Raw genomic sequence first — 12,024 nt, forward strand, 5'->3', positions numbered from 1 at the left:
TAACATAAAAAAAAACAGACTGCGCTATCGCTAGCAGTTTGGTTACTGACTGCAGATATCCTGATTGCATGTGTCTATGAAATCCCTGCAATGCATTTTGACTTCCAACATACAGTATAGCCACAGTATACAGTATCGGTCTGTTCCCTTTCGCTCAGCACACAACCATTTATTGATATGGAGGGTCTAAACTCAGCACGGTATCGATCTGTGCGAATGTTATCAGGCTGTGCTTGTGCTTGTATTACTCTGACCTCTGAGATCATTTCTGCTTCTTTGCTGACTGAACTGCTTGAGCTGGAGAATAATTTCATAAATTTAAATCAGTTTTTAATTATTTTAATTTTTCAGTTTCATTGATTTTGCAATGCACCCTCTGCTTGTTAATTTTTTTTACAATATGAAATAAAGGTTTATTCAAATTCGAATAAATCAGCTGCTGTGTGTATGGATTGATGTACAAGGACAATACGTGTGTGTGTGTGTGTGTGTGTGTCTATCAACAAGTGCAATCAACAGAGAAACCAACACAGACAGCAGACTGGTAATTATGGCTTGACTGGTTTCTGATAATGTGTGTGTGTGTGTGTGTTTAGATCTGCCGTCAGGAAATTCATGTTGAATGAAAAAAAAGGGTGTGTTTGTGCACGTGTGTGCTGGGTGTGTGCGTGCTGGGTGTGTAGCAGTGCATTCCTGTGTTAATGCTGGACAGCTGTGATGTGACAGATATGAGGATGACGTGAGTGCCAGTCTGAGATATTTAAAAAATCTAAATATTAATCTAGTGAAAGATTAATTACATAAATGCTGTTTCTTTTTATTTGTTATTATTGAGTGACTGGGATCACGGGCGATGTTAGTCAGAGGTGGTTTGATGATGTTTGTCAGTTGAGTTTTTGCCTTTTCAGGAGCGACCTCATTTGTGCAGCTTTATAGTTTTCAGGAGCAGGTGGAAGGCAGGAGACAGACAAAATCTGTCCATAATTTAGTCTGAGTGATGCAGCATGGCTAAACATTTGGTTTCAATGTAACCTTCATTGACTAACACGTTAGAACCTAAGATTTATCATTTTTGTCTGTGGCTCATTATTTGCCCAAGTGATTTGCAGCCAAAGTAAAATGTTAATACATTTGTTTAAAAAGGTTAGTACATTCTTAAACCTGTAACCACTGATGTTTTTGATTTGTAAACACACCATGAACGTATGAACACAAACATATGAACACCCTCTAAGTTGACAGGCTGGTGACCAAGCACTTGCCTATTGTTGACCTGATGAAGATATAGTTTAAAATTAAACTGGCAATAGACAAGTTTGCTGCTCTGACGTGCCATTATGAAGTATATGTTGACTGCACAATATAATGTATATAGAATAATGAAACCATCAGCATTTACACTGGTTCCCCAAACAACGCTATTAAGAGACGAAGTGAAACCAAACCTCAACAAACAACTAAAAGCCTTGAAATCTCAACAGTCACAGTGTGGCTCATTTGTTTTGGTTGATAAGGAATTGTGTTTTAAGAAAAACAATATAATGTTCATTTAGTATTCAAGGTTTTTTTTGTGACGTTTTCACCCCATCTCTCAGATGGCCCTAGATCAGTGTTTTTCAGTGCTGGTTCTGCATGTTTGAGATGTTTCCCTGCTCCAACATGCCTGATTCAAATGGATGGCTCATTATCAGACTTCTGCAGAGCTTCATATTGTCATTTGATACATTATTATAAAAATATCAACTATAGTTGCTTTAATGTCGACACTTTAATCCTGTTTTTCTTATTTCAGCCCTTTCTCCTACTACATGTATTCATAGAGGTCGTTGTTGGACAGAAATGGGGGTTACCTCTCGGCTAAAGAAAGGAATCACTGGGAGAAGTCCTGCAGCACAGGTTGAGCTGAACACACTCAAAGTCATGACATAATTCTTTCTCCATCAGGCTGCAGAGACACACCGCTTCCACTCAATAGCCACACTGCATCTGTGATTGACAGAAGATAAATATAGGACAAGTATCAGTGAAACCCTGGCGAGATCTAGGAATGTCCTGTACACACACACACACACATGCAGGACAACATGTATGAGATGCTTTCAGTGAGATGACATGATGATGGACAATGATGTGGGTGGAACTGCTGCTTCTATAAAACAAACAACAGGAACCACACACGCTCACACGCAGAGCCGGACACACCAGGTTCAGGTGGCAAGAGACAGACACCTGTCAGGAAGATGCTGCTCGGCCTCGTCGCTCTCCTCTCCCTCCTCGTCTCTCCAGGTTTGTAAAGTCAACGTCGAACTGTGGGTCAAAGTGTCAGGAGCTTTTATACACAGGCAGGGTAAAATCACTTAAAGGTGCAATGTCTAACTTTTTTAAGTATAGTTTTTGGTTGAGTAGTCTAGCTTATTCTTGAACTGTCGGACTTCTAGAAGGGTGATGAGCTGTTTTTGTTCTCACCTTGCCGTTAAAGTACATCTAAAATGTTTGGTCTTACAAACAGCTGGTCCATGTATCAGCAGCTCTTTCTCTCTGTTTGTTTAAAGGCCTGTAAAAAAAGTTGCAGAGTGTATAATTCAAGAGATAAACAAAAAACAAGAGGGGTTTTATTATTATCGGGTGGCTGTGTTGCTAGAATTTTATCTATCAGTGCATATTTTTCACTGTGGAGGACTGTGCTTTCTTTATCTTGATTGTGAACGTGTGCCAGAGGTTTAGGCATGTTTTAAAGACCTTAAATGTATTTACCGTTTGTTTCAGTGGCTCCAGAGGAAACATAGTAATACGAGAAGGGTGTAACTGACATCAAGGTTTTGTTGAAGATGTATGACTTTGTGCACTGGAGAAAAAAGAAGAGATGTTTTAATGATAGCCTTTAGGTTTCTAGCCTTCAGCGTATACACTGTGTTATTTTGTTCTCCTCGGGTTGCTCTCGTCTAATTAACGCCATTATGGTGCGTAGACAAACGTTAGGTGTGCATGTGTTTACTGCAGAACAATAAACTGTGACTGGGAGGAACAGAATGCAGTGTCCTTTTCAATACATAATAATAGTCGGTTATAAAAGCAAGCCTGACAAGTTTTGACAATACAGTCTTTGGGAGTAGCTGTCAGTCTATATTAGGGAATTTTTGATGAGACTTTATGGTTTATCATAAAGGTTTCTGCAGTTCTGTAATTGTCTTCCTTTAGTGAGTGAAACTAAGTCTGCAGAGGTTCAAACATATGTTTTAATTTAAGGCTTCGGTGGTTTGGTTTAATGCACACGCAGACGATCAGGAGACAGATCTCGATTCTGAATGCTTCCAGTGTTAGATAAGGAACAACCCTGTGAGGGCACTGCCTCCATTCTCTGGATTCCTGTCACAAACCCAGAAAAGACTATCAGATCCCATTAGAGTCAAGCCAATTCTACTTTAGTCTGATACGATTTTTAAACTTTACCTCAGTGAGGGGTTAGTCCTGACTTCATTAAGATTCTCCCATTCTCTGCATCAAGTATATGAAACTGCAACTATTATTTTCTCTATAATTTAATAGTTGACAATTAGTCATATAATCGTAGCAGCTCAGGTCAACTTGATATTAAAATGTCAAAAATGTAAAAATACTGATGAGATAAATATCCCAAAATGTCAGTCTAGATATTGTTTCCCTTGGTTAAAGCCTCTGAACATGACCCATTTTTTCAATCAATGGGTGCCTTTGTTTGTGGCATCTCTTATTTTTAAAAAAAAATCGGACTTGTGTCTCTATTTTTACCTTGTTCCTTGTGCCTGCAGTGCTGTCGTTGGAGTGCTATGTCTGCAGTTCTTCTCCCACCAATGAAATATGCAACAATAACACTCAGGTGTGTGAGGCGCCGCTGGACACCTGCATGACTGCTGTCGACATTTTAGGTAACAAAGAAACACAACATCTGCACCTTGGTCAAGAATATAAAGTAGACAGGCTCTAAGTAGGCCTCAGTATACCTGTGTTGACAGGGCACTGAATTTAAAAGCAGTGGGCTCAGATATTACTTGAACTAAAGCACTGAGCATCCTCTAAAAATATGGGATGAACTATTTTGTCCAAAATATCTTCAATACCATGATGTGTCTGTGTGTGTGTGTGTGTGTGTGTGTGTGTGTTGTTTAGGCGCCACGACAGCCATAGTGAAGCAGTGTGCCAGCATGGCCACGTGCACCGGAGCCGCCTCAAGTGCCTCAGTCGACGCAAACGGAAATGGAAACATCGTCAACTGCTGCAACAGCTTTAACTTGTGTAACTTCAGCGGAGCCGAGTCCATTAAAATACACACATACACACTGCTGCTTTTGACTGGGGGTGTCGTTTTCCTGCTGTCACACTGAGATCAAATCAGTGCTGTCAATAGCTAAGTTACACACTGCTGACCTGTATAGAAAAGTGTCTGATAGAATGTAATATAATGCATCATGTATAGACTGTAAATCAGTTGTAGTTGTATGCTTTAAATGTGTCTGTTGTATGTGAATGTTCATTTCCATGTGAAATTATGGCTTTGATACTGAATACAGGTTTTCAGCATTGTTCTTACATCTTTATATTTCCTTTGACGTGTCAGGAATGTGAAAAGCACAGACTCATGGAAGAGACATGTGGAGGGACAAAGTTTTTTTTCTTTTCCACCTGGATTTTTTTTTACCCCCCCATGTCCCTCCCAGAGCTCCCTACTTATCCATCCCTAATAAGTCACAATCTGACGCGGTGAAAGGCATCAGGAATAAATATTATAACCACAGAAATAGCCAATCTTCACTCTGATGGTCTTGTTTGCTTATGAAGGTCACATAGAGTCATCAGTATTAAACAGAGACTGTTTCATATCAGTTTAAAGATGGAGATATAAAACCTGAAATGTAGATCTTTTAAATAAACATCTATCATGTGTAAGAATGTGGACAGTCAGATTTCCATTTTGTCATTATTTTATTTCATTGGGTTTTTTTTCATCCTATTTGACAAGATGGCTGATTTAGCCCAGAAGACAAAATAAAAACCAGTGTTTACTAGTACGAGTTCTGTACAATTCACCAGTGATACACACCAGTATAGCTTACAATATACCAACATGAGCAGATTTACGCAACAACAAGGAGATAAAATAGATTGTTTGGTTGTTTTTTTTTACAGTTTTTAATTTTTTTAATTTTTCATCCCTATTGAACCCAGATATCTGATATTTGATAGTGTCATTGCTGGCTAAACATGAAAAACCAATCTGGGTGAAATAGGGTTAAAAAAAAAAAAAAGGTAAGATTTTTTTTTTGGTGCTGTGCAAATATGCTCTTCTCCATACCAGTATATCATGCTATACCAGTACAGTCACCAGTATGTTTCATATAGCAGTATGTCATACTCCATGTGGGGTCAGTATTAACAAAGACACGTGTGATCAGCTGTATTTCAATTCAGTGTTTTGTGTCCGCAAGACAAGTTCCAGTCGCGTGGCTCCACATTTCATGTGAGTTTGTTTCCCTGTTGTTACAAGGGACATCTTTAAAGAGTTACACCTGACAGAAACTGGGACTCAAAGCACAAAGGTTCCAGTTGTGAGGTTTCGTTTGTGTCCCCGGGGAAATTCACTTTGTGACACTGGTGGGTGAGGGGACAGTTAAAGGTGTGACACCAGTCTTACACGAGGAGCAACTGAACGATATTGGAACTGTAGGCGAGGGGAGAGAAGAGGAGACACTGTCCTCACAGAAAAATCGGCAAAGTCAAGCTCAGTGACCAGTCTGAGACATGATGCTTCCTCTTCCTTCGAGATAAACAGGAAGTATCCAGACTGAATCCTCACATTTTTTTTTTTTTTCCATTTTTGCTCATCAGAGTCAATGCTGGGATTGTATATCAGTACAGAGAAAGAAGACTGCTGAAAACAACACAAAAAACATGGAGCCAGCCAATAAAAAGAGTACACTAAATTGAGAGTTGGGAGTTTCCTGTCTGCAGCGTTTCACTCAGACAGAGTTGGATTCTTCACATTTGGAGTCTTTAAAACCTGCTCGGAGATGAGCTTAGGAAGACTTGAGGAAGGAGGACAGTGAGAAGAAAAGGAAAGAAAAGTGAGTGAACCAGAGAGGAAAGAGGAGGACAGTTGACATGTTCTTTCCATCTCTTCCTCCGTCTCCTCTACAATTTCTGAGTCTATAAATAAAACCTGCTGAGACAGAGGGAAGACGGGAATGGATGGAAGAGAGAAACAGGAGGAGCGATGGAGGGGTGGGTGGCCGCTGTTGAAGCATCAGCTCGAAGCACCACCAACTGAATTGAAAACATCTGGTTTGATCTGCCCGTTCAAAAGAATCCGTGGTGATGTGGAGGTATTTCAGCTGAGCAGAAGGTTCACATCGAGGGGTAAAAACACATGATATCAACAAATGTACGGCTGACGGCGAAGTCTATTTCCGTGGTGAAGATTCATGCAGATATGTTGCAGATCAAACGCAGTCCAATCAGGTTCTGATGGCTTTGCTTGAGAGTTGTATTCCACTCAGATTAACCCAAGTCCAGATTCAATTGCTCCCATGATAGTTCTCCAGGTTCAGACCCATCATCACCCAAAGTCATCACTCTTCCTCCTTTCAACATTATATTCCAGTCCAAAGAGAGTGAAGCTGCCAAGTCCCTGATTCAGGAAGTGTTTTTGCTCTGTTAGAAAGTCACAGTGGTGGAGAATTGACTACCGCAGCTTACACAGGATCCCACATCTAATGATTCTTCATGGACTGTTGACAAAGTGTCAGAGCCGCTGTTTTCGCCAGCTGCTCTCACATATCACGATTGACGTCATTAATCCAGGAGTCTTTAGTTCTCCACTGCTAACAGCAAACACTGCTGTCTCCTAAATACCAGACCAGCTCCTGTTGGTCAGCTCAGCTGAGGCGGGGCTAGTGTGGGCGGGAGTGGGCCATCATCTTGAGCCGTGATTGGTCGATGACATCAAGCAGGTTCTTGGCGTCGACTGCGAGAGCGTGAGCCGCTGTCAACATCTGTTTCTTGTAGTCCTGCTGGAGACTAGGACAGAGCAGGAATACACACATCACTCAGCAGAGATTGGTACAAATGGGTATTAATGAATGAGTAGGACAATATCAAAATGTCAGACTTTGGCTCCCCCTTGTGATAGCATCAAAAAATCCACTGTGGGAGACAGCTCATGTCCTTCGGTGAAAATGTTACTTTTTCTATTTTTGTTTTCACATTTTTCCAAACAGTAGCTCTATTTCCATCGAATTGTCAAGACGCAAGCTTTCGAAATGTTGCACATAAAAAAAGGAAATGTGAATTAGGTAAGTTTCCATGAACTGGTTTGGAAAGAATTATTATAGGCTATGCAAAGCATAGTTTTGTCATAAGATAATGGCATAGGCCACGTTGAGTAGAACAAGTAGAGGTTCCCAACTAGAGACAATACGAGTTGGTTTGCCAAGCTAAAAAAAGAAGGAGAAACAAGGCATGTCGCCTTGGCATTCGCCTTGTGAATGGGAATATTTGGTAAGACAGTGACAGTGGACCCGACTTCATCTTGCAGATCAGTCATGTCAGAAATTATTGGAAAATGTTTTAAGCACATTCATTGTCTTTAAAAAAGGCAAAACACTTCAATTGAGGCTAAAAACATGTTTGCAAAACTCAGTTTTTTGTTTTTTTTTCCATCAACCATGGGAACACAACTACTGCCTAATTAGTATCTTTGAGTCTTTAACTGAATAAATTAAGTGATATCAAAAGGTATATTAACAAGCCCTGTGATTGACTGCAGCCATTAAAAGAATAAACACAAGAAACTTTAATACAACTTAAATAAAGCAGTTAGATGTCTATTACATAAAAATGTCATGATGCCTTTCAACCTAAAACACAGGATGGAAACTATTCTGAAGGTAATTTTTTAACCTACCTGGTCATCACATATTGTTGGGCTAACTTCATCTTTCCAATCAGCTCTGCCAAGTCAGAGTTCAAGAGTTTCTGTGCCATCTCAATCTGTTGAAGAAAAACACGGCACTAAATAGACCTGTGATACTAGCCAACACTTGCGCAAATGACAATGACAATGATTGTGTGATTGTGTGTGTGTGTGTTATTACCTCTCTGTGTGTACTGGCTGGGAGTTGTGGTAGAGTCTCATCCACTGTGGCCAATAACGTCCTTAATGCCAGACCCACATCCTTAAAAACACGAGAGATTAGAATCTAAATAACATTTCCTACACAGATAACATGCACAATTATGCACTAGTATCAGATGCAACCTATTTAGTGTTTGTAGAGAAACGCTGATTCACACCTGTCCACAGAAGACTTTTTTAAAAGTTCAAATAGAAAGAAGAAAAGACAAAAAAGGAAAATGAAAATGAAAAATACAATACAATTAAGAAGAACATAAGCTGAAAGGACTCCTGAGGAGACTTCAATAATTAAAATCAATGTCGAGTGAGGTTTAAAGGTCAGAGCTGTAGAATCTGGTTAACATATGAATCATAAGTTATTCATCAGGAAACTTCAGACGTCTGAAGAGTTGTACAGTGCCATCGAATCAAAACAGTGTGTCACAGTGATCAAGAGAAGATGATATACAACTATATAAACAGAAAAGCACTAATCTTTGTAACGCTTTCAAATGCAACTCTGAGAAGCATTGATTCATTTTAAAAGCTAATGAGGAGAGCTGTGATAAATGTGTCTCTGTTACCTTGACCATGGGGACGTATTCCTCTGGAGGAGCTGGCTGAATCTTGCTCGACATCTCGATCACAGCTTTAACCAGTCCTGTCACGTTCTCGTACACCTTGTCGTTGGAGCGGTCCAGGTTGGCGGTGGGGGGCGGGCTTATCTCCTGGGGCTGCAGCTGAACCGTGAGAGAACAAGAAGCAGTGAGTCACAGGCTGAGTGAACACACAAAGACCCGCAGGTCTGCGGGGGAACTGGGGCCGTGAGAATGATCCACAGAAAACAAGGTGAGACGATGTTGATGAAAATTATGAGCCTTCTTATATCAAAACAGTTCTTGTAATTATAGTTAAGAGCTGACTGTAGAGATCCTGCATGATTATAGTGACATACATGAATCATTCCTTTGTTAACTAAGGACCTTCTGCACAGGAGGACGGATGCAGAAAGTTAAATCATTTAAGTTTACACAAAACGGATTATTAATATTTAGATAGTTTGAGAAGAAGAAGAGAGGCCACAACTGCTGAGCTACAAAGATCAAACTGTCATGCAGGTTAATGAGTACATTAATGAATGAATGAGTGAGTGAGTGAGTGAGTGAGTGAGTGAGTGAGTGAGTGAGTGAGTGAATGAAGGTAGGAAGGTTATCAGATTTATGATATTCTTCAAAAAATATTACCTGTAGTTCTCTATTCTGGCCACTAGATGGCAATGACACACTGCTACAACTATGTATGATTTAATCAATTTAACCCAAAACCTGAGCTGAGTTGAAAACTGATTTATCATAAGACCTTTTTTTCATCCTATAGTAAATCTTCCAGTTCACTCTGTCTCTTTTTACTCTCTGTCCTTTCATCGTCTTCTATTCTCTCTATGTTAAGCGGACCTCCCTTGGCCCTGAACACCGTCATTTGCCCTCTCTAAATCCATTTCTGCAACTAAATCAGTCTTTCAGCACTACAAAATGCAATCCTGTGTACCTAACCACATATATTTTCGAGATATTTTTATCGCCGTCAGTCAAAATGCTCAATCTCAACATTGTACATGTTATGCCCTGCGGCTACTGCATCAAATATATGTCTAAAAAAAACAAAAGCAAAACTAGCAGATCCTACTGTGATGATTTTAAGACTGCAGCAAGAATGTGTTTGACATGGAAAATACTAAAAGGAAGTCAATTGAGTTTGTATTACCAAGTCAATAATTAAAAATCACGAATTTGGCTCAAAAGGGGAAAGGTTGTAGGACACCCTCCATCATTAAGATGAAGCACCTCTTCTAATTATCAGATGTATTATCATTCTCTGATCATATCCAAAAGATAAAGATAAACCTCCTAGCCTACACCCAAGCCTTAAAGAACTACATGATTAGTGCATATTTAGTTTTAAGCGTGCGTGATTAAAGGTAAATAATTCTGAAGAATCTCCAGTGGGATAGAGGATTAAATACTGCTATTGTAAGAACTGACACAACTATGTAGATTTGATTTGTTAGTTTGGAGGCAAAATGACAGCAACAAAAAACCTGACTGGTGTCTACACAACAAAGGGAACTGCAGGATGAACTAAATGAGTGTGTACGTTTATATGAGAACACTGCAGATGATTTAATTTGTTGGACAGAAAACTCAGACAAGTGACGGACGGTCATGACCACATTAATGGACGTGTGATCAAGTCGTAGACAAGACGCACAGTAAACACACACAGACAGTGTGCTGCTTACCCGCCAGGGCTGGGGATCAACAGTAAGGCAAAGTGCAGGAGGAGGGAGGGAGGGAGGGAGGGAGCAGCCAAAGGAAAAGAAGAAAATATTAACGCTCTAAGTATTAAGAAACATGCAACCTATAAATGGTAAATCTTTGTTATTTCTCATAGCTTCTTTCTTTATATTCTCAGTTCTTTTTTATTAGTATGTCTTTATGCATGTTTGTGTGTGAGTATTTTTGTTTTGGGTTTTTGTGTGTGTTACTGTGTGTGTGCGTGTGTGTGTGTACCTTGACTCCATCATTGTAGCTGTCTCCAGTATTTAGACAGGCCAGACTGCCCACTTGGCTCTGGGCCCCGGGTCGAGGGGTTTCTTTGGGGGAGCTGCGTGCTCTGCAGGAAACAACAAATAAAAGTAAAAAAAAAAGATTTATCTTACAGTTTTACAATCTCATACAAGATCTGGACAGATTGTACTTGTCTGATCATCAGTAGCTGCTCAGCAGCTCAGCTTGAATTAGACATGCACTGTCAATGTTTTTTTTGTTGTTTTTTTTGAAGAATTTCAGCATGAAATCCCAACTAAGTCAACTGGATAAAGGTTTTTTAACCTTTTTGCCAAAAGAGTGAATCTTGAATCTTTCTTTTTGATCTTACCAAAGAGCACTTTTATCACATTTTGTTTAGACTTTGTTCAGAACATTATGACCGGTAATCGTTTAGTCTATGAAATAATAAAAAAGGTGATGTCATATAAGTCTTGTTTTGTCTGTTCAACAGTCAAATAAAACAAAGAAAGATACGCAGAAGATCCCAACATATGAGAAGCTGGGACCTAAAAATGTTAGGTGTATTTGCTTATTAAACATCTGAAACAACTACTTAATTATCAAAAACTCATGGCAATGAATTCTCCATGGATTGTTTGGTGGCCCTGAGGGTCAAAACACAACGACATTTCACGTCCATGATGAAAACAAAATGGAAAAATAGTGGGTTAGTGCAGTGGGGGAAAAAAAACAGTTCCTTAAATAAAGAAATAAAAAACGTCCTTTACAATCTCAATCACAACTGTAAAGCTATTTTAAGATGAATGTTTTTCTCTGTATTCGCCTGCCTTGAGGGTGCTTGCTAGCTGGCCAAAAGGGATGCACAGTTCACAGTCACATCTGTCATATTGTGGCAACAGACTGTGAACTCAGACACTGACACATATCTGTTGGTATTGGGAGATACAGAATCTGTATACAGATGGTGTGTAAGAGCTAAACAGAGCAATGCTATATGTGTGAACTACATACTTTGGGGGATTAAGAGACAGAGAGAGGAAGTGAGAAAAAAAAAAACAGTGGTTGTGTGGCTGCAATTACAGATGGTTAGAGGCTTGTGTATTACCTGGTTTGCCAACGGGTTGGTATATGTGCTGGTTTCCCGTCTGCACAAACAAACAAACATAACAACAAAGCATTGGGTTAGCATGTGTTCGGTCACACACATAATAAGAAGCTCCACAGGAAATTAAAACTTCACAGGCGAAAACCACCAGCTGGTTCTGAAACATTTAGGGAGTCCAATTTAATTTTCTTGTCACACGACAC

At 39.7% G+C, this 12,024-nt stretch overlaps 2 protein-coding genes across 2 annotated transcripts in view; one reads left to right on the top strand and one right to left on the bottom strand.

Annotated features, from left to right (window-relative positions):
- Nucleotides 1–2,121: 2,121 nt before the first annotated feature.
- LOC311260418 (uncharacterized protein) lies at nt 2,122–4,704 on the top strand. Its single transcript, XM_084358207.1, has 3 exons — nt 2,122–2,286; nt 3,789–3,905; nt 4,147–4,704. Exons 1-3 carry the CDS (start codon nt 2,241–2,243, stop codon nt 4,359–4,361), a joined length of 378 nt encoding a protein of 125 aa, XP_084214333.1. The 5' UTR covers nt 2,122–2,240; the 3' UTR covers nt 4,362–4,704.
- A 236-nt stretch (nt 4,705–4,940) lies between these two features.
- The window catches only part of LOC311260419 (focal adhesion kinase 1-like), a 46,777-nt gene continuing 39,693 nt past the window's right edge, over nt 4,941–12,024 (bottom strand). The window contains 7 exon segments of the mRNA XM_084358208.1: nt 4,941–7,050; nt 7,937–8,022; nt 8,127–8,207; nt 8,731–8,886; nt 10,717–10,796; nt 10,799–10,819; nt 11,822–11,861. Of these exon segments, the coding sequence (XP_084214334.1) occupies nt 6,924–7,050; nt 7,937–8,022; nt 8,127–8,207; nt 8,731–8,886; nt 10,717–10,796; nt 10,799–10,819; nt 11,822–11,861 (591 nt within the window). The 3' untranslated portion in view covers nt 4,941–6,923.

This window comes from Pagrus pagrus (assembly GCF_965226575.1).
Source record: "Pagrus pagrus genome assembly, chromosome: 7".
In the NCBI taxonomy this organism is placed as follows: Eukaryota; Metazoa; Chordata; class Actinopteri; order Spariformes; family Sparidae; genus Pagrus; species Pagrus pagrus.

Coding starts and splice junctions, on each gene's coding strand:
- LOC311260418 (XM_084358207.1), top strand. CDS start 2,241: ATGCTGCTCGGCCTCGTCGCTCTCCTCTCCCTCCTCGTCTCTCCAG. Junction 2,287..3,788: donor CTCCCTCCTCGTCTCTCCAG/GTTTGTAAAGTC, acceptor TTGTGCCTGCAG/TGCTGTCGTTGGAGTGCTAT. Junction 3,906..4,146: donor GACTGCTGTCGACATTTTAG/GTAACAAAGAAA, acceptor TGTGTTGTTTAG/GCGCCACGACAGCCATAGTG.